At 48.0% G+C, this 21,024-nt stretch overlaps 2 protein-coding genes and 1 long non-coding RNA gene across 4 annotated transcripts; 1 reads left to right on the top strand and 2 right to left on the bottom strand.

Moving 5' to 3' along the window:
- Nucleotides 1-26: 26 nt before the first annotated feature.
- On the top strand, nt 27-19,760 carry LOC132327983 (uncharacterized). Of its 2 annotated transcripts, XR_009486665.1 has the most exons (5): nt 27-668; nt 1,511-1,682; nt 2,460-2,649; nt 16,063-16,226; nt 19,328-19,760. It is a non-coding gene; the product is annotated as an uncharacterized LOC132327983 (long non-coding RNA). The 2 variants fall into 2 exon arrangements; XR_009486664.1 differs by lacking the exon at nt 19,328-19,760 and having other exon boundaries at nt 16,063-16,774.
- On the bottom strand, nt 4,456-6,469 carry RAX (retina and anterior neural fold homeobox). The gene is made up of 3 exons (XM_059847909.1): nt 6,155-6,469; nt 5,805-6,034; nt 4,456-5,284 (listed from the first exon to the last, which is right to left on the bottom strand). Exons 1-3 carry the CDS (start codon nt 6,420-6,422, stop codon nt 4,832-4,834), a joined length of 951 nt encoding a protein of 316 aa, XP_059703892.1. The 5' UTR covers nt 6,423-6,469; the 3' UTR covers nt 4,456-4,831.
- Nucleotides 12,381-20,683, bottom strand: CPLX4 (complexin 4). The gene is made up of 3 exons (XM_059847724.1): nt 20,148-20,683; nt 18,216-18,303; nt 12,381-12,925 (listed from the first exon to the last, which is right to left on the bottom strand). The coding sequence occupies exons 1-3, from the start codon at nt 20,312-20,314 to the stop codon at nt 12,698-12,700; spliced, it is 483 nt and encodes a 160-aa protein (XP_059703707.1). The 5' UTR covers nt 20,315-20,683; the 3' UTR covers nt 12,381-12,697.
- Nucleotides 20,684-21,024: the final 341 nt, after the last annotated feature.

Below are 21,024 nucleotides of genomic sequence, written 5' to 3'. Positions count from 1 at the left end.
GGGGGCGCCCTCGGCCCGGCCGTGAGGGGAGCGCTCCGGTGAGCCCGGCACCGGCTGGGCCCCGACCGTGAGGGGAGCGCTCCGGTGAGCCCGGCACCGGCTGGGCCCCGACCGTGAGGGGAGCGCTCCGGTGAGCCCGGCACCGGCTGGGCCCCGACCGTGAGGGGAGCGCTCCGGTGAGCCCGGCACCGGCTGGGTCCCGACTGTGAGGGGAGCGCTCCGGTGAGCCCGGCACCGGGTGGGCCCCGACCGTGAGGGGAGCGCTCCGGTGAGCCCGGCACCGGCTGAGTCCCGACCGTGAGGGGAGCGCTCCGGTGAGCACTGGACCGGCTTGGCCCCGACCGTGAGGGGAGCGCTCCGGTGAGCCCGGGACCGGCTGGGCCCCGACCGTGAGGGGAGCGCTCCGGTGAGCCCGGGACTGGCTGGGCCCCGGCCGTGAGGGGAGCGCTCCGGTGAGCCCGGGACTGGCTGGGCCCCGGCCGTGAGGGGAGCGCTCCGGTGAGCCCGGGACCGGCTGAGCCCCGGCCGTGAGGGGAGCGCTCCGGTGAGCCCGGGACCGGCTGAGCCCCAGGACCGGCTGAGCCCCGACCGTGAGGGGAGCGCTCCGGTGAGCCCGGGACCGGCTGAGCCCCGGCCTTTCAGGATGTCCCGGTGCGCTCCGGTGCCAGGTGAGCCCCGTGGCTGCTGCTGTTTGCCGTATCTCAGTTGCACCACAGTGCCCGGCCCCGCAATCCCAATCTTTACGGAGCAGAAGTGTCATATGACACAGGAATGACTGCCAAATGTCAGCCAGTTTTGACATAATGCCTTGGCAGAGCACGGATGCTCAGAGAGGAGACACACTATTTAGTAATGTCAGCGTCCTGGTCGAAGGAGCTTTTGGTTTCACGTTCGTTTTGGTTTTGGTTTTTTGGTTTGTTTGGTTTTTTGTTTGTTTCGTTTTGTTTTGGGGTAGTTTTTTGTTTGTTTTTTCTTTAGTTTGTGTTTGTTTTGTTTTGTTGTTGTTTGGGGTTGTTTGTTTGGGGGTTTCGGGGTTTTTGTTTGTTTTGGGGTTTTTGTTTCATTGTTTGTTTGGGGTTTTTCGGTTTTATTTTGTTCCACTATTTTTTCCAATGCTAGCATTTTGCGGGTGGATACCCTGTGGGTGACAAACTACCGAAGGAAGTCCCAAGGTTTATAGCAGCGACAAAGAGGACAGCTGACAGCATAGGAGAGAGAAGCTGAAACACTGTAGCTGAAGGGAACCCACTTGAATTAATGACTGCTCATAGTATGTCCCTAGAGATGAGGAAAGATGTAACCAGGAGCTTTGAGCAGCTACTTGAGATGTTGCAATAGTAAGAAACTGAATGTCCATAATTGAAATGTCTGTCAGATGTAGCCAGGGCAGATGGAAAAAAAGATCGTTCAGCTTTCTGTGCAGAGGAAGGGAACAGCATTGCCCTCAACCCCAGCAGCTAGTAACAGAAATTCAAACTATGGTTGAGAAAAGTGTGTTTTCATGTCACAGGGGCTGTGAACTACCATGGCAGTAGCACACACATCAGCCAGCCTGCTGCTCCGGAGGGAATGACAGCTTCTGAGCCATCCAGCAGGGACTGAGGGTCCCCTGCACACAGAGACAGTCCTGCTCCACCGGGAAGCCAATGAGCTGAACCTCAAGTCAAAATTAAAGAGCTCAGGTATCTGCTAGTTTTCTTTAATATTGGCAGGATTATGAGCAGGATAGAGAGAAGGAAGGGAGACCAGAATACACTCTTGAGAACAAATTCCATCATGGCATTTTCCTCTCAATTACTCATTCTCTGGCAGTCTTTTTCTGTATTATTCTTCCTTATAACTTCAGGTGTTGAAAAGAAGTCAAGTATGGCCACTAAAAATACTATGTTGCTAATACAGTTCAAGCAAAAGAAAAAACAGACCACTCAGAAGGCCATGCTAATAGCCTTAGCAAAGTTAGAGTAAAGAAGTGGTTAAGGATCTAGATGATTTAATCCAGTTTTAAGAAAAGGTTTTACAGTGAGCAATTAGATGCTGTTTAAGGAATTAATCTCTAATGGGTCATTAACTCTGACTGGTATTGTACAGTTAACAAGCCGAGGCAGGATTATTAGACTCAGCACCCAATTAAGGAGGAGAAGATATTTACAACAAAATGAACAAATGGGCTTTTAAAATGGAATGGGACAATTTGAAAGAAAGTGTAGGAACACAGAAAACTAGACAGGCTAGAAGAAAGATGTGTTTGCATATGCTTCTGTCTCTTTATTTGCCCACTTCTGTGTAGCTGGTAAAATATTCATTTTTAACAATAAACTCACAGCTTTCCTTGAAGGACATGGCTGCACAAAGTCAATCCACTTACACGGTTCACCTGTACAAGGTGTAAGAAAGACTTGTTTTTTATGCCAATAAAAGAACAACCACCATATCTTGCCATAATCTTTATTTGTTTCCAGGTGCTGGATCAGGACCTTATTAAAAGTGAGCAGGTATCTTCAGCTGCTACTTCTGCTGCCCTGTCATTGTGGATTTATCTACTGCCAGTCTTTGACTATCTCAAGGAACCAAGCATCCGTGCTGGTGGCAGCTGATCAGGAATTAGAGGGCTTCTTTCCAACAGCTTTACAGGATACAGAAGAACTGTAGGTAAGAGAAAGGGAGGGTAGTAATGCCAAAATATGGAAAAGCACTATTGAAATCTTGGGGAGTTGCTTATTAACCATGAGCAACAAGCACAGGCGAGAACTTTAGGGCAGAAATTTAATGTGCTTACCTGCACAGGAGGGTTTTCAGCTTCAGAGCCACAGCTGGACGGCAGCCAAGTAATGACAAGTGAGATTGTTCCTACCCTGAGAAGGAAGAGTGTGCAGAGCCTGTGCAGTCACTCATTAACATGTGTCTCTTACTGTCACAAACCAGGCTATGCAGGCACTTCTCAAGCACACCAAGAGAAATCCTTCTCTTGCAGCCACCAAAAATGCCATGCCTTCTTGCAACTGGTGATGCAAGCAAAACTTACCTGTGAAAGGACCATTAGAATAAGACCTAAAAACTGAAGCAATATGATTTTTGTTCTCCTTCAGGTGTCTTTACTAGAAGTTAGCAAAATACCTCCCTTGTCCTGACAGCAATGGCAGTCCTTTTCTGGCAGCACTTCCTCTCTCTGCCAAGGAAGCAAAGAGATGTGTGCTGGGAAGGGTGGGCACCGCTACAAATGCACACACAGTAGAACTGTCAAGTCTGGAGCCCAGGAGGACAGTCTCCCCCAGCAGGGCTTCATTTCCCCCAGACTGAGGGGAATCACTTACTTGGCTTCCCTGCATGCCCTGGACCAGCACAGCTCAGGGGAGGGAAGCTAGGTGTCCTGAACAGTGTGTGTGCTGGTCCAGAGAGGCAGGTTAGATCTGCAGGGAGGCTGGGGACAGAGGAAAAGGCATTTAAAAACAAGAAAGATTCCTATTATCTGTAAAAGAAGCTCTCCATACAATAGATGGGGGCTGCTGTGGAGAAAGCTATGAAGGGATGTTTAGAAACCGCTGTCTGAGGTTAAAAAGCTCTCTGAAGTGAAGCTGAACAAGGCTGACATACTTGTTTCTGACTGGACTCTTAAAAGATACGCACAGATTGTGAAAATATAATTAGACGCCAGCCTTTGTCTGGCCACAACGAGTGGGAAATGGTGAAAGGAGAGGTCTCCCAGTCTGCATTGAATCATCCCCAGGACACAATGAGGGCACTTGTGCATCCTTCTCTCTTCCCTAATGAGAAACATTAATTGCCACAACCTCCCGAGTGTGTAGAGCACCCCATGCCCAGCAGAGGAGAAGGGGTGTTTCATTACAGATTCTCAGCCCCATTACAGGCAGTAACGGAGATAATGAAAAATAAAGATGCCGCAGTTTTAGTTTGGGCAGCCTGGTGATGGGCACTGGGTGGGCAGGGGAGCGGGCATGGCCCAGCTCTGTGCCAGCCTCCAGGGGCTGTCCTGGTCAGCCAGAGCAGGGAGGATTTACCTGCCAGGCCCCAGCCGGGTGTCAGTGCCCAACCCGAGACCGTCTGTCTCTCCTGTGGGCAGCTGGGCTGCAGGGGGCAGGAGCCCTGGGGGTCCTGCCATTCCCCTTCTTTGCAGAGGCAAGGACTGTCACTGACTCCAGCCGAGCCCACCTGAGCCTGGCACTGCTCCACAAGTGCAATGCAGGGAGCAATGCGCCTGGCCTGAGGACTGTAAGGGCTCTAAGCCCCCCTCTGCCCACTCCCATCAGAGCACACTCTCCATCATGGGGATGCAGGCCCCAATGCCACAGCTAGCTTGGGCAGGGTTCTGCCGATGGAGGACAGAGAAGAGCCCACAGCCAGGCATCTCCCACCCCTTCGTACATCACACAGAGCAGAGGGTCCAGCCCAAGATGTCCATTTGGGTTCAGAAACATGATACGCAGCCTCCATGCAGATGGTACCATTTAATGGTGTAAAAGTAGAACCCCCTCCCCAGGTACAGCCGTCCTGAGCTCCCAGCCACCTTACATAGCTCTTTGCCCTACTGTAGCTTTTATTGCAACTAAAGCATCCAGCCAATGAGGGAGAGCAAAAGAGACTGTTTTTCCTAAGCTATGATCAGGCCCCTAACTCTTCAGGGGTTGTGGAAAAGGGAATTAAAAGGACCACAAAATACAAAAGCAGGTCAAGGCGTAGGGGAAAGGCAAGTGTAAGGGACAGCCCTCCTGTGCCTGGCCATCCATCCATGGCAGCCAAGGCAGGGTAAGGGTGTCCCTAAGATGTTCTGGGATGTGCCTTCCCCATGGCTTTCTCCCAGGTGCTGAGAGGGAGTTCAGATTGTCTGCCAGGGCTTGCCGATGGACTGGATGTGCTCCTTGGCCTTCAATCGCAGGGCGGCAATGCTGGTGTTGCGTGGGTCTGCCTCATCCAAAGGGAACTTGTCCACAAAGGTGGCCCCACACTGATAAGGCGGCGGTGGCCCCATGGCCCCCAGGGGCTGCAGCGCGTGGGTCACTGCCGGAGAGTTCAGGAAGGGCGGTGGCGTATAGCTGCCAGGCAGGCTCTGCGGCGAGGCCACAAAGCCAGGCAGGGTCTGCAGAGCCGTGCTGCTGGGCACCGGCGGGCTGAGCCATGTCTCCAGGGGCAGGCTGCTGCTCAGAGGACCCATGGGTGCTGCCTGTGGTGAGCGGTTGAACGAGAGGATGGGCGAGTCCTGCAGCTTCATGGAGGTCACCTCCAATTTCTCCTGCCGCCTCCACTTAGCCCTTCTGTTCTGAAACCAAACCTGCAAGCAGAGCTGTATCAGCCAGGCCCCAGGCAGTGGAAAGAGGCTCACCTCTGGCTGCAGCGGTGCACCCAAAACAGAGTGAGGGAAACACGCCTTGCCGAGCTGGGGCAAAAGGGAATTTGGGGGGCTCGGGCGTTCTTCCACGACCCACAGCCCTGCGCTCGGTAGAAAGCAGTCCCGCAGTGGAGCTGGCCCGCCCATCCACCCGCCACTGCCCTGGCACACAGCAGATTCAGCGGCCCCGGGCTGGGACACGCCACACAAAAGGCAGCAGCACCGACGACGCGGCTGCCGGACTCAGGTCTGCCCCGAGCCCCGCGCTGTCCCGCCGGCCGGGCCGGCTGGCGGCTGTGCGGCAGCCCTGCCCAGCGCTCCAGCGGGGCCCCCAGTGTGGCCGGAGCCGTGCTGCGGTCACGGGCCCGCGCGCCGCACCCGTGCTGCTCCGGCCGCCGGAACCACGGGGCTGCGCCGAGGCGCGTCGGAGAGGGCCGTCGCGCGGGGCCGGGCCGGGCGTTACCTGGACGCGGACTTCGGGCAGATTGACCTTCATGGCCAGCTCCTCGCGGCTGTACACGTCGGGGTAGTGGGACTTCTCAAAGGCACGCTCCAACTCGTGAAGCTGGTACGTGGTGAAGGTGGTGCGGTTTCGCCGGTGTTTCTTCTTGGGCTGTTCCTCTTCAGACGGCTTCCCCTCGCCGCTGCTGCCAGCGGGCAGCTCGGGGCTGGCGCTGCCGGGACAGTACGGCTCTGCGAGGGGAAGACGGGAGGTCACCGGCGGGATCTCCCCGCGGGGCTTGCCCGGGGGCGTTGGGGAGCGGCGCCCACCCGTTCGCCCCCCGGCACCCGGCGTTCGTCCACAGCGCTCACCTTGGAAGCGCTCAGCGTGGCCCTGGGGCTCGGCCGGCGGCTGCTCCCCGGGCATCTTGGGCAGGCAATGCCGGGGCCCCCGCCGGTCCGCCTCCTTGGCGCTGCCGTCGGGCGGGAAGGCGCCCAGCAGCCCGTCTTCCTTGGTGAACCCCAGGATAGCCTCGATGCTGTGAAGCCTCGATGGGTTTCCCCCGGGGCTCCGCGCCGCCGGGGCGGCCAGCGAGAAGGCGCCCTCGGCCATGGCGAGCGGGGCGCCGGGCGGGTGCATGAGGCGGCCGGCCGGGGCTCCGCCGCGCCGCTGCGGTCTTACCCGGCCTCAGGGCGGCGCGGGCAAGTCTGGCACGGTGTCGCCGGGCGGGCTGGCCTCCTTGGGGCGGGGGAGGAGTGCCAGGGGGCGGTAAGCGAGAGGGAAGGCGAGGCCCCCGCACCTCTTCGGCATGGAGGGGGAGGCAGGGCATCCCTCGGCCCCCGCCGGCCGCCCCGCCCCTCCCCGCCGGCCCCGGCCCCGGCCCCAGTCCCAACCCCAGACGGCGCCGGGCGATGCCGTCCGGGGCCCCCGAGGCGGAGCGGGGCGGCCCCCCCACCTGCAGCCGGGGGCTGGCCCGGGGCGAGGGCCGCGGTTGGAGCCCTGGGACAGGGGTAGCGCTGTAGGAAACCGCGGTGGGACGGGCGGCGAGAGGCGCGCCGGGCACGGGGGGATAGAGCCGGGACGGCCGGAGTCGCGGCAGCCGCTGCCGGGGGCACGGTAAAGGGGGCTCAGCGAACGGGACGGGAAGGGGCAGGAGCCCGGAGGTGCTGGGCCAGAGGACAGCGGGTCCCCGGCACGGCCCAGCGCTGTTCGGCGGCTCTCGGAGCCCCGCCGCGTCTCTTGTCCGACGGCCTCAGCCCAGATCCCTCCCGGATGGTTTGTAGGTGCGCCGGTTTCACGGCGGCCGCTCGAAAGCTGCTCTGCGGGACGATCCGCAGCCCCGGCCCGACTAAGGGGCTCTGGGGTAAAAGCCGCTGCGCTGGTGCTCTGCGGGACACTCGCCCTGCGCCCGATTGCCTCCAAAGGCATTTCACAGACCGGGTGCTTCCGGGCAGGATAGACGCAGGAGGTGGGCTCAGCTTTTCAGACTTCACAAACTCGAGGAAGCTCTAAGCAATATTTGCGAGGGAGTGTTCAAGTATGCTGCTATAGGACAGAGCCTGTGAGAAGAGCTGATTCGGTGACCCTGTACTCCACGATTCGAGTGGGGCTGGGGGCGGTAGCAGGCAGGGCATAGCTTCATGGGGGATGCACAGAATGTTTTTGGAGGTGAGGCAGGAAGTCAAATCCCACACATTTCTCTTTGCACTTGGCTTGGTGGAAGACCTGGACCTTCCACAAGACCATCCGGGTAACAGCATCACGGATCCTGCATTGATCTTCTCCCTGCTTTTGTCTTTTTGTCATTTTCACACTAGCACTTCCCAGTTCCTCTGAGACACCAGCTACCCTTTGTCCCAGCTTGTTTATGTGACAAAAGCAGTAACATCCAGAGTGGTTTGCAGTCTACAGTTAGCTTTGTGGATGCTTCCATTTGAAGCCTGAGGAGAGTGAATGTGGAAGAAAAACACCACTGCTGCTGCTCGTTCTTCCAGATATATTAGCTAGTCTAAGTATGACCTCTCTCAATAAATCTGCATTTTTCTATTCCCCTTCTGCCCCAACAGGCTCCATATCATGTAGATTTTTTCAGAGGAATGACTTCAAAGATTTGTAGTGCTTGCTTCTGCCAGTGTCCACACCTTTTGCAAGTTTATGTTCTGATGTCCCAAAGTAGATTTCTTTTGGGAATGCACGGCTTTTCCTAGCTTCAGGTGAGGTTTGCCTTCACTGACTGCTTGGGGGTTGGTTTGAGGCCGAAAGATCTCAGACCTCCGTTTGCACAGAGGGAAGAGGCCAACAGAAGAGACAAGAAAAGGTTAGTCTGGCTTTTGTGGACACTATAAAAAGCCAGTCAATACCATTGTAGGGACATTGGAGGGTACTCAAAGCAATCAGCTAGGGGCCATTGTGTTCCTTTAATCTAAATGTGTGTTTCCCAGGAACTCTATTAGTGAAGATGAATGAACTGTGCAATGTCCCTAATTTCTTCTAATTTGAAGCTGGGGGTTTACAGCACTCAAAATTAGCACAAAACACACCTGTCCCTCCAGAAGTCCTGGGCAAAATTAGGAATCAGTTTTGCTTGTTGTAGTTAAGAAAGATAGGAATGTGAAATGAAGGAGCAAAAACCCTTTAGTCAGTGTCATGAAGGGCATTGGATCCTGGCACAGATGCTGCTTTTGGGGTACCTGTCAAAGTTGTCACTTACAGAGTCAATACTCGAATTTTTTGCTGTTCATCACAATATGAAGGCAGAAAAAAAGCTTTCCAGCCCTGTAGCACAGTGCTTGAGTCCTACACAGGACACAAGAGACCTTCCTCCCTGACAGAGAAGGCTCCTCTTTGCTCAGCAGAAGAATATTCCACTTATGTTTTCCATGTGGAGCTACATTTGTCACTGTAGCATCCTTCTAGCAGGCAAGTGGAATTGTTGAAAGAGGAAGCCACTCCCTTGATCCCAATTTGAAAAAATACCTGAAAAAAACCCCATAACCCTGCAGCAGAGCAGAGAGAACTCTGACTCTTCCAGCTCTAGATCTGTCTGTTCTCTCTTGCCATGCCTTAGGCACAGACTGTGTGACATGCATGAGGCATTACAGTGCTCCAGGGAGGGAAGAAGTCTAATGGTTCCTCTGATTGCACAGAGGGTTTAGATAGGCAAAGAATGGTAACTGTACTTTTCCCTTAGGGTCTGATGTCCTGGCTGTCAGCTGAATCGTTTGCAGCCTTCTGGGATTTGTTTTGTATTAGTGTGAAGCCTCAGAAACTGATCCTGTGGTACCTCCCAGCTTTGCAAAGACCATTGACTTTTGGAAACTTGTGGGGACAACCAGAATCAAATTTGAGAGTATTCGTTAAAGGATGAAACAAGCAGGGTTTGTTACTTGCCTTTCCAAGGGGTATCCCCATTTCATCATCTTTTTAATTTTTTTGCAATACATTATTAAAATTTCTGCTGAAGTTATGCTTGGAAGGGACAGAAGTTCTCAAGGTGGACCATCTGTAAAGTGCAGCTGTCTTCTGTACCTCCTTCCACATGTATAGTGAAGACTAAAGGGTAATAATTTTCATCCTGTTGAGACATATGTATGGGATGTGGTTTCACGCAATCAAATCAGCACCATAAAATGCCACAGGTTCTTCCTTCCTTTTCTTCTGCCATTTTTTAATGTCCAGGTGAAATAATTACTGCCTTGCAGAGCAGAGATTTGAAGCTGAAGTCACACTGCAGGAGAGACATCACTCTCCAGACCAAGGATGTGCAGCATGGGGGACCTGAAAGACAGATGGGGCTTCCAAGGTTAGACTGCAAATCAACTGGAGGGAAGCAGGGAAAATGAGGAAATATTCACCTAGAGTGAACCTGTACCCTCCTGCTGTTTGCACACTCTGTATCATCCAGCAGACTGTTAAAAACAACCCAAAAAAGGATTTTTTCCTCTCCAAAAATTCCTAAGGGCGCAGTTTGAGAACCTTCTTGAAAGCATAATGCATGAGGAAGCCATCTCCTCCTGTCACTGTATTGCTTACACTTTATTTGTTTTTCTGCTGAAACTTTGCTTAATCTGCCCAGGAGAATCAGCTGTGTTTTCTCCACCTCCCAGTGTCCTGTCTGGCACCCAGGAGTTGCACAGAGATCTTGTCCTGCTGTCTGTCCAGGTTGTGGGTGTGGAATAGGCTCCGGGAGCCAGGCAGCCCTTTCCAGTGGGAGCACCAGTGACTGGGTTCGAGGGCGCTGGCATTTAGGCTTGCCATCCTCATGGGGGGAGGTTCATGCTATAAGGCTATATTAACACAATCCTTCTTTACTTGTTTTCCAATTAGCCTAATTGAATTCGGATTGCTTAAGAGTGGGCACTAGAGACATTTATCTTGATGGGATGACGGTCTTGAGCTCCAGCGATCCTATTAACTCTAAGAACCCAAATCCCAGGTAGGGTCGGTCCAGCAGTAGCTGCCATGTGACCTAACCCTTTAATCTGCTCCTGACAAAGACACACGGACACACAGACATGTCCCTGTCCATTCTCACACGTGCATAGCTGCATGCACACGCGTACATGTGCATTCGTGCACAGCTATGGACACAAACATTCCCAGACTTGCATACCAGCACATGCAGTGGCTGCCCTGTGACCTGTCCCCAGGGCTAAGCACCTTGAGAGCTGCATGTACCTGGGGTGGCCTCAGCACCTCCTACTCATGTGCCTCCCCCGGCCTGTGGCTAGCAGCTGAAGACAGGAACAGCCAGTGCTGGAGGGATGAGCCCTGCAGGTGCTGCCAGGAGCAGGCAGCCACCTCCAGCGAGCTGAAGATCAGGCTCCTGCTGAATGCAGCACAGATTTGCCCCCCTGCCCTGGCCCTGATACTGCAGACTAAATGTGGGAGCTCTGGTCTAACAGTGGTGCCTAAGGCAGCTCACTCCTGTACCAGCAGCACTTCAGTGGGGCTGGCCACCCATCCTGCGCCAGTCCCAAGCCACCTCCCAGTCCTGCTTATCTCTGCCAGCCCTGACACTTTTTTTGGAATCTCATTAATCGTTTGTTTGGTGATTCTAACTGTACTTTCTTCTCTGACCCTTTAAACTGTGAAAATTCTGATCCTACATCTGTTGGCAAATTTAATTAGATCCTTTAAAGCACCAGATGCTTTCAGTAAGATTTTTGGGATGTCCCAAGCACATTTTAATTCAAAGGTCAAAACCCTAAGGCTTGTTTATTTTGGCGTTTTATAGATAGGACAATTCAGTCTGTAAAGCAACACAACAGTGTGGAGACACCACCCAGATTTATACCAGTGCAGAGGGAAATGCATTGAGCCTCAAAAACCTCAGGCTGGTTGAGCTGAGCTGGTGACTATTTTATCTACTTCATGTAAAGACCTCCTAAAAGACCCCACTTATCTTTCTACATAGATAATGAGAGTCTGTGGTGCCATGTGAGAGCAGAATCCCAAGAGGAAGAAATCGGATCAGAAGTCTTGGTAGTTTTAGGCAAAATAGCTCTGATGCTTGGGGGACCTGCTGAAAATAGGTTTTGTCCACTAAAGAAATTACCTGTTGAATGAGAGCCATTTAATGCACTAAGACATCCTCTGGAAAGAGCAGAACTTGTAAACTCTGTGTTTCCTAGGTAAGAAGGAAATGAGCAAGGAAAAAAAGCGTATTTTCTTAATGCTACAATGGGGAAGAAAATGCATAGCAGGTTTTCAAGCAAGGGGAGGGGAGGGAGGGGAGGGAGAGAAGACAAAGAGAAAAGGAAGGAAGCAAGCAAGGAAAGAATGAAAAGAGAAAGGAGATAAATCATACTTAGTGAATTTGTTAATTTAAAATGATTATTTTTACTTGATTGTCTGGAGACAGAAAGAGAGAGAGAGAGAGAAAGAGACTTATAAACCTGTAGGAAGGTGCTACATGTATTAATTTCCAAATTTAATTTCCAGGCTAACTCCTGGAGAACTTACAAAGCCATTCTTTTTATAGAATTCCTTGGGAGTAGCAGCCTGCACGTCCCATAGGCACAGGCAGATTTAACATTAGTGAGAGCTATGCCTTTCCTCAGGCTTAGGTGCCCCACCCCGGCATAACCCTCCATGTTTAGCCTTCGATGGAGGCAACCCCCAGAATCAGTGTGGGGAGCTGGTTTTAGCCTTGTGCCGGTACCCCCAGCCCCAGAATTTGGCACACAGAGCAGACAAGCAGAGAGTCACTGCTGTCCCTTGATGTTTGAAGTGTCTTTGAGAGGCTGGGAAATGAAAGCAGACTGGAGAAGCCTGCATTGCTCTAGAGCAGGGCTCACTGAGAGCCATCAAGCCTTTCTTTCCTACATGTCCCCACTCAGTGCATATGACAACATTTTTGACCCAAGCTGTTGAGTTACATGCTTCACTTTTTGCCTTTTGCTACACTTAATACAGAGACGATTTTAAAAATCAAGGTTTTGCAGCAAATGTCAATATCTGAGCACTGTTTTTGCCTCAAGATGCTTGAAACAGACATGTTCTTATAAGAAATATATGCGTTTATTTCTGAAATCAGGATTAAATGAGTGGTTACCTCTATGTGATGTATCAGAAGTACAATTGTGTTCAGACATACACATTTAATAGCATTTCAGTCATGTGGAAAAAATGGAAAAAGGCACATTTTTTCCCCAATTTTAACTCTTTTGAAGCCATTTTTTTCCATGGGGGAAAAAGTTATGTTCAAAACTGAGGATCAATTCTAACTTCCCTCTAGGCAGTCCCAGCAGGTAAAATTTTACTCTCCCCTCAGGATTTTAAGTCTCTCTCTCATCACATTTCTATATTTACACTGAATGCTACAGAGCTAAGTGCTTCCCTCTGCCTGCTCTCCCTCTGCATCCCCAGCAACACAAGACTGAAGTTACAGCCTTTGGGCAGCGGTGGCTCTTCTACATCATGGAACATTTCTGCTCAGCTGCCTGTTTCATCTCAGTGAAGGTGGCTTGTGCCTTTTCTTTGATGGCATCCATGTCCATATTCTGGATGTTCTGCAGCTGGCCCAGGATAGAGTCCTTGTCTTCTTCCTCCTCCTGATCTTCTGCCACCATCTTCTGAAGGTCTTCTGGCAATCCCACATCATCTCCAGCCATTTGTATTTGATTCTCATCCAATTCACTCTAAAGCAGGAAACAAAATCAGCAAATGAGAGTATTTCTGCTCTCCCAGGATCTACCAGTGAGCATCTTGTTCTGTTCTTTTTTTGGTTTTTAGGGAGAACCGAAACATGCACAGATTTTTCAGTCAATTCTTTGTGTGCAACTTATGAATTCAGGGCCTCAATCAGTCTCCATGAAAGTTCTAAAAGATTTTTCCGGCAATGTCAATTATATTTCTTTGAAGGGCTTCAGCACTGTCAAAACTGAAGCCCTCAGTGTCACTTGCCATTTTAGAGATCTTTGCCATGCTGATGGTGCAGGAATTCCATTCCAAGTTATTTGTAGCCCCCAAAACCATGCTGCAGGACACTACTGAGCCTGTCAGCTGCTGTGCTGTGCCTGTCAGCTTCTGGTCAATGAAACAAGAGCTTTAGAAGAGCTGTGGTACCATTTCCTTATTCAATTGTTGGGCAGGGTAGGTGGGGGGGATTTTTAGGTATCAGCGCTAAACTGAAGCCTTCTGGAAGAAAGATGCATTAAACTTCAGAATGAATAACTAGAAAAAGGATCCCCCATCTTCCCAAAGCACATCTAAACTCTGTCTAGGCCTTTGGTTGGCCTCTCTGAGTTGTGATGAAGAGCAGGGGCTGCCTGGCACATAATCTGTGTTGCAGTGCTGGCAAGTGGGGTAATAGGAGGACTTGGACAACAAAAGAGAGGAGGGAGGTTGCTTGTGAGTCTGAGAAAGCAAAAGGAGACAGGAGAAGAAACTGGTTAAGCAATTAAAAGGGCTGAGATGCAGTAAGCACTATACACACTTGCTTCCTGCCTGCCCACTGAAACACTCCATCAGTGGGATTATGTCAATTTTTCAAACAATGGTGATTTTGTTCACATTTTCTGGTGGATTCTGATGGATCCAGAGCTCAGAAGAACAGAATATTTCGACACAGTTCACACATCAAAGATAAGCATTAATGCCTCATTACATCTCAAAAATTAACCATGACAGCAGCAAAGGCCTGATATGAATAAGCAGCAATGCAATCAGCAGGAGGTGTTTTTTAGAGTGAGGGGTCTGGGTTTTGCATGAATGAAAGGATAAATAAATGCAAGGACATATATGAGCAATGTCTGTGTTGTTGCAGGCCATAGCAAGGACAGGCAGGCTGGGGGTGATCAGCTGCATAACCACTATTTATGGTTCCATATTTCCACACTTTCTGTTTGCAGTGACTATACTTCCCTTTAATCTAATTTTCCCTCACATCTCCTGTGAAACTGTAGGGAGTTCTAGCAGGATTGTTACTGCTATTGGATAAAATGGGTGAGGACATCTCTTCACCTTTTTGATAAGGGTTGCTGGAGTCTGATCTGTGGGAGCTAGAAACAATCTCCTGAACAGAGGAGGTATTTTTTATTGATTGTGTAACAGGAAAAATTGTTTTAAGCTTTTATTCAGCAGCTGATGGCTATCAGAGAAGTTAGCCCTTTTGAAATCCTCTCCAGCAACAGTAGAGGATGATAAAAAAATGTTAATTACTGAAAAAGTGCCCCTAATCAGACAATCACACATGTTCTTTCCTTTAGAATTATTTCCAATTTAAGACATCATCACTGCACATTACTGTAGTGATTCATATCTTTGGCAATGCAACCAATTGTCTGTCATGTTCTTGCACCAAAGACCACTGTCCTATGGAAGTCTGGGATGTGATGTGCAACAGTTTGGGGCTTCAAAGTGTTCTCAAAAAAGAATACAGTGAGATATAGTCTAAAGCAGTACAATTCTGCCCAAGCCACCTGCCTCTACCCACTTGGCAGGTGGCTTGGGCAGCTTTAGACCTTTAGCTTTAATAGACCTAAAACAAGTTTCAACAGGGTGGGGCTGCTCAACAAGAAGCAAAGAACCACATGGTGCATGTATGGCCTCTTCCCTTCCTTCTAAAATTTGAGCGTTAGATTCTTGTTTACTTTGATTTGAAATGGAAAAGTGAATACAGAAGCAACATCTATTTTACTAAATTAAATATGCCTGGCACTGGTCTCTTGCCCCAAGGCCAGCTGACCTGGAAAAGCCCACTGGGATGCTATTGAACTCTGTTGCCCTACCAAACAGGGTGGTCCTATGTAACTGCCGATTGGGAACGCCTGTCCTAACTCCCAAACTGGCCGTGGGAACTGCTTGGGAGAGTGCCCAGGCCAAAAGTGGGTCAGACATTATTCTGACAATTCAACAGCACAGGCAGTAGAGTCTGAGTGCCTGTTAATGTTTTTTGACCCTGATTATGCCTCTGATGTAGTCAGTCCCAGATCTGTTTTGCTATAGATGCAACAGACTTCTTTACATATACAATGATACACTGGTAGGTGTGGGCAGAAAACTCTCTAAATATTTGCTTTGTTACAATTTGACAGTAAAGTCCTCTGCCCAAATTAAGGTGCAAGGGTCCAGTTCAAGCATACCAACTTTATTTTGTAGCTTTAAGTGTGTACAGAAATGAGATAAAAGGTGAATGAGAGAGGGAGAAGGATTAAGACAGTGCAAGCAGGACATGGTCACCACCTGATATCACAGGGGAAATTCCTTCTCTGGCTCCCACAGGTAAAGGATACAGTTTAACATTAGACAGCTCCATGTCCCCTGGGCAGGAAAAGCAATGTCCCTCAGGGAGAGACACAGTCCGTGATTGAAGGAAAAGCAGGGTACCTCAGGGAGACAGCTTCTGCCACTAAAAGTTTTGTCAAGCTCCCTCAAAGGGAGACAACGGCCCTCGATGAGGGGAGAGGAGCAATCAAAGCTTGGTATTGCTTGTTTAATGGCACTTTCGGTCCTCTGAGCAATGATGTTAAAGTCTTCTGTGCAACTTAAGGAGCAAAGAAGACCAAATGCTGGTTCAACACTGCTTATATGAAGTCTACTTGTAAACCAAAAGGATCAAAGCTCACAGACTAATCCACAAGGGAGCCAAACTCTTTTCCAGCATCCCTGTGTGATGTACTGCTTTCCTTGTGCCTAACTCATCCTGCCATAACATTTACCTATGCTTATGTGCAGAGATCCTTAGGTAGCTGACTCCAGACCTTTTTCTGTGATTCATCCCCTATTTTGCACCAGTAACATACAAAATCAGAGTTCACCTTGCCTTGACTTGCAGGTGGGACTTAAATTAGCAATACAGCAGCAACACCGTCCTTTTGCCACTGAAGAACTGCAAGAACCTTGCTAGCAGCTACAAGGAGCCAATGTTGGAACCAGCAGCCTTCCTCCCCAGGAACACCCTCAGAGAATCCAGAGATCACAGCTTGGAGCACAGAGCTGGTGAGTGGGGACTGCTTCCTCCTGACATCTGCACTGGGACTCCTTTTTCCACAGCTCACCATCAACTCATGCCCTTGGGTTTAGACCTTGCAGAAATTAATTGATTACTGAATCCCAGTTCAGGAAAAAGGCAGCAAGTGGATAAGAGAGTTTGGTGAGTTTTTTTATAAAAATCATAATTATTATTAAAATATTAATGTCTGTATTTATCTAATTTTTAAATTGTTTTGTATGAATGTGATGCACTGAATACACCAAAGATGAAAAAGTTGTCCATAGATCAAATGTCTCACAGCTAAAAACATCTTTCTGATGACAAACCTAAGTTGACAACTTTGTTAATAGGATTAGGTTCATTAAGGGTCTACTTTCTCTTATAAATCTGGCCTGGATAGCATGGTGCTTTAGATTTTGCATGGCAAAGGGGGGCCCTGCTTAGTCCTGATTTTCATGCTTTTACCTAAAACTCTTGCTAGTGATTGATACTGGTAATATTCAATGTTTCTAGACCATACTAGGCTACCTGAAATTACTTTCAATTTTCAAAATATTTAATGCATTATCACAAGCCTGAGAGCATTTGCTGCCAGTATGTTGTATTACAGCACAGAATTGTTTTTCAGGGACACATAAGCATGCATGTAGTTGTTTCATTTTCTTCCTGCTGTAACATGTTTTCATAAAGGCTGATGAAAACCAAGACATGCCATACAGGGAGAAACAGATGCAGGAAAACATATCCTGAAATATTGTTTTCTGGCTTAGAGCTACTCTCCTACCTTAGAGATAAATCTTCTACTGTTATTACTGAAATATGGCCCCAGAGAACACTTGGTACGTGCCAAAGCCAAGATCCTACTGGAGATGGGTCAGAACACCACTGCATACCTGTGTGTCTATGAGGTGCTCAGCCAAGAGGGACTGGTGACCTGGACGCCATCTCCAGCTGTAAAAAGCACTACAAGTGGGAGAATTTGAAAACCAGAGACACCCAGCTCCACTGGTGTTTAGTTGAGACCTGGACACTCAAGTATCCTGGAGCTTTCCAAAGCAGCCCCCCTTGGAGCTGAAAGCTCTGGCAAGGGGCTGGGTAAAAGCCGTTCAGGAGCTGTCTCAGCCCATGCCTCCAAAAGGAAAGCAAGGCCTAATGATATTTTACTCCTCAGCTGCTAATTAAAATGCTGGTGTTTAGAGACTTAGGCCTCCAATCCAATCAGTTACTTAAAATCTTGGACTTAATTTTTTGCATAATTAATCTTTCTGTAATTAAACTCACCCTCAGGGTATGTTGTCCAGCTAGAGCACCAGAGGAACCAGGCTCTTAGGGGTGGAATACATCTTACCTGAGTTCAGATGTCACCTGGCTTCCCTCTGGAAGAGACACAGCCACTGGGAGGTGACCCAACTCCACCTTGAATGCTTATTTAAAAGTTTGGCTAGATGAGGCTACAGGTGCTGGTTTCTTTCTGTTGATGATGAGTCCCTAAATCACTTGTTTGGATTAAGCACTACATTTTTTCGCAGCTAAATTCATAAGAGAGAGATTCATTACCTTCCTCCATTTTAATTAATCAAAAAGCATAGGAAAGTACCGATCAGAAAATGAGTGGCAATGACTCAGAGCTGGCAGGTGAGTAATACAAATAAACTTTCAAATTGCTAAGAAGCACATACCCTTGAGGGGTATAAATGAAATATGCCAACATCTTCCCAGTAGTGACAGATCAGAGCAAATGTGTGATCCAAATCCCTGGAAAGAGTACTCTGTCCTGTATTACCTCTCTGCTGCCCATGGCAGAAGCCTAAAAAGTGGCATAATAATTTAAAAAATAATTTGAAATATGTTGCTTGAAGCTTTTGCTTTCAATACTTTGGTTTTCCTGGAAATATTTGACAGTGCCAAGATCACTAAAGAAAAAGGAATGGGCAGTTTAAAATTGGTTGAAATTTGGCCTCTGGACTAGATGAGCTCGTGAGCTACAGGCTTACCTTGGGCAGTCTGTACTTTTCTCTCAGGTGAACCCTCAGAACAGCTCGCTCTGCTTTTTTCTGTGCAAATGCTGCATCTCTTTCCATCCTGGAAACCAGAAAAAATGTTCCTTCAAGATGCTAATAAAAACAATCTCTTGAACTGAACCAGTTGCTTGGCTTCAAAAAGCTACCCATGGGAGTTATTCCCCAAGATAAGTAACTTGTCCAAAGGCAAAAAAGGAGCAATACCAATAAAGTGATGCTAAGGGGCCACACTTCCTGTGCTTCTGTTACCTGTGAATTTTCCTGGTCTTTCTTTGTGCATTATTTGCTTCATAAGAGCAGTGAATTCTGAAGCTTCCCTGTATGGAAGAGCACTGACTTAATCTGTGATTTTATAAAATGTTTTCCTTAGATTTAAGAACTGGTCTCCATAATTTTTTTTTTTTAAGATTTCATATACATTTATTTGCAACATGTGTCTCCTCAAAGATTTTTGGTAACATTTGATAACACTCTCCTTTCACTCCCCTCTCCCTTTAATTTCTTTTTCCCCCAGTAGCATTTTCATGGAAGTTCTATTGCAAAATTGATCATTACTTTTCCTCTGCTTCCAAAATGAGTGTTTGGATTTCTCTCCCTCTAAAAACATAAGCCCCACAAACAAATCTAAAATCTGAGAAGCACCCAAAGCCTGGTTGGTTACTGGTTCTAAAGTGCCTGAGCACGACTTCAGCAAGGCATATTTACTCTTCTGGTCTCCACTCGTGCACAGCTGAACACTGGACAAAATCTGTGGAGCCTTGAAACAGGACCATGCTCTGCCCATGTCAGAGATTTCTGACACAGCACCCCATCTCCTCCAGAGATGATCTTTTCTCTTAGAGTTTCTAACTGTCCTACAGGGTTATTCCTGCTCTGCTTCCTCGGTCTAGCTCAGCAGGGAAAGGACACGTGCCCCACTTCAAAACAGTATAGAAGTAATTCTTTTCCCAGGCATTTCTCTATCCCAGGAATCCTGTGCTTCTTCTCAGTCTCCCTAAAGCATCTTCCTGCCAGCAGGTGGTAATTTCTCTTTTAGATATCACTTGCCAAAAGGCAGAGCAAAACATTCTGTGCTTTTTTTCCAGACCAAATGAGACCTCTTCAGGGCTTCCTGACTGAAATATCTGATGCTAAATACAGACCTGGATACCTCAAATTCCATCAGTCATTAACCTGGCAACTATAATCATCTTAGAAGAAGGATTTACACAACTATTATGTAATTGACCATTAGAGGAACAGATGCATTTGAGATTTAAAAGTCAATCGTTTTATTTATAATTATGCATGGTTTGAACTCTTACACATGCCAAGTCCTCCATTTTACTTGTTTTCATAAACACAGCAAGTGATAAAAATTGTCTTTACAGACAAAACTGAGACTTAATTGATTTTAAAGTTCTGCTTTATTCAGTAGATTTTAGGAAAAAAAATAACCATCTTAAACCTTTGCTCAAGATAAATGAGCACTCAGAACATTTCAGGTCTGCCATAGTAAATGTGGACAATGAAATATTACATATTGAAAGTGTACTCCTGTGGAGTTCTAGAACAAATCATATACATTAGAGAATTAAATCCTGCACTACAAACATCTTGGAAAATTTTTCTAGATAAAGTAACATAACGTAGGAATGAGTCCAGCACATCAAGCTGTGGAGATAGCAGGAAAGCATAGGAGAGAGTTACAAGAAGGAAGGGAGGGGGGGCAGAAAGAGGGAATGTAATATTTTACCATTTCCAGTTGGGGAACTTTTATTTTGGAAAGTCTTTCTAGCAAAGATTCATCTGCTTTTTAAAAAAATAGTGAAAAGCAGCATGTTTGGCTTTTTCTTGGGTTATTTTCATTTGCACAAAGTTACCAAGAATCAGCCCCGTACTCATAATAAGGGAACAGGTACTCACTTCTCCTCAACCATTTGCTTTTGATATTCCTCATACTCCTCTCTGGTCATTCCTGCAGCTGCTGCTGGATCAGAAGGAGTGCTTTCTTCTTTGCTTTCGTCCCCTCCACCTCCAAGTCCCAAATTCTTTACCTGGTTGCTCAACATACTTTTCATTAGAAAGGCCATCTTCTCAAAAAAACAAAAAAAACCCCAACCAACCAAACAAAAAAGGAGCTCTAAGAAAACAACTACAAGAAAGCCAAACAAAAAATGTTTTCAAACACAACAGTTGTAAGCGAGAGAGTTTCTACAGCCACATCAGCTCTTCAAGGGCACAGTGCTAGTGAAACGTGAATGCCAAAACCAGTTTGTCAGCCATAATCTGGATTAAAGAAAGAACTCCTTAATATATAGAGGCAGATGGTTCAGATTACTCCAAAAAAATCATTAGATGCAACTACCTACTTTTTCCATTAATACTTTAAGCTAATTGTACACACACACACACAAAAATCAATTGTAGTGTGCAATAGCATTTTGACATCTTCAGTCGAAGTTTGCTCTCACTTTCACAGAGATCACAACATTCCCTGGATCTGAATTTAAAACCTGCTTGACTCAATAGCCACAATAAAATAGCAAAATTCAGGCTACTGAGCTGAAAACCCTCTGATTTGAGATTTGAAAACTTGAATTCTTCATTAAGCAAAACCCCTTATTCTTTTTATCCATGAATATTTTATCCCACTGGATAGAAATATTTTGTGTGGTTTTTCTTCAGCCCCTCTTCATATGGTTGGTTTATCTTGCAGATGAATGAGGCATCACTGTTATGTTTACTTTATTTCAAGAAAGTAACCCCAAAGAAAGCAAGTCAGATCTTCCTAGCGTACTTT

This window comes from Haemorhous mexicanus, chromosome 5, assembly GCF_027477595.1.
Source record: "Haemorhous mexicanus isolate bHaeMex1 chromosome 5, bHaeMex1.pri, whole genome shotgun sequence".
Lineage (NCBI taxonomy): Eukaryota > Metazoa > Chordata > Aves > Passeriformes > Fringillidae > Haemorhous > Haemorhous mexicanus.
Note: the sequence above shows the minus strand (reverse complement) of the source record. Positions and strands in the feature narration are given on the sequence as shown.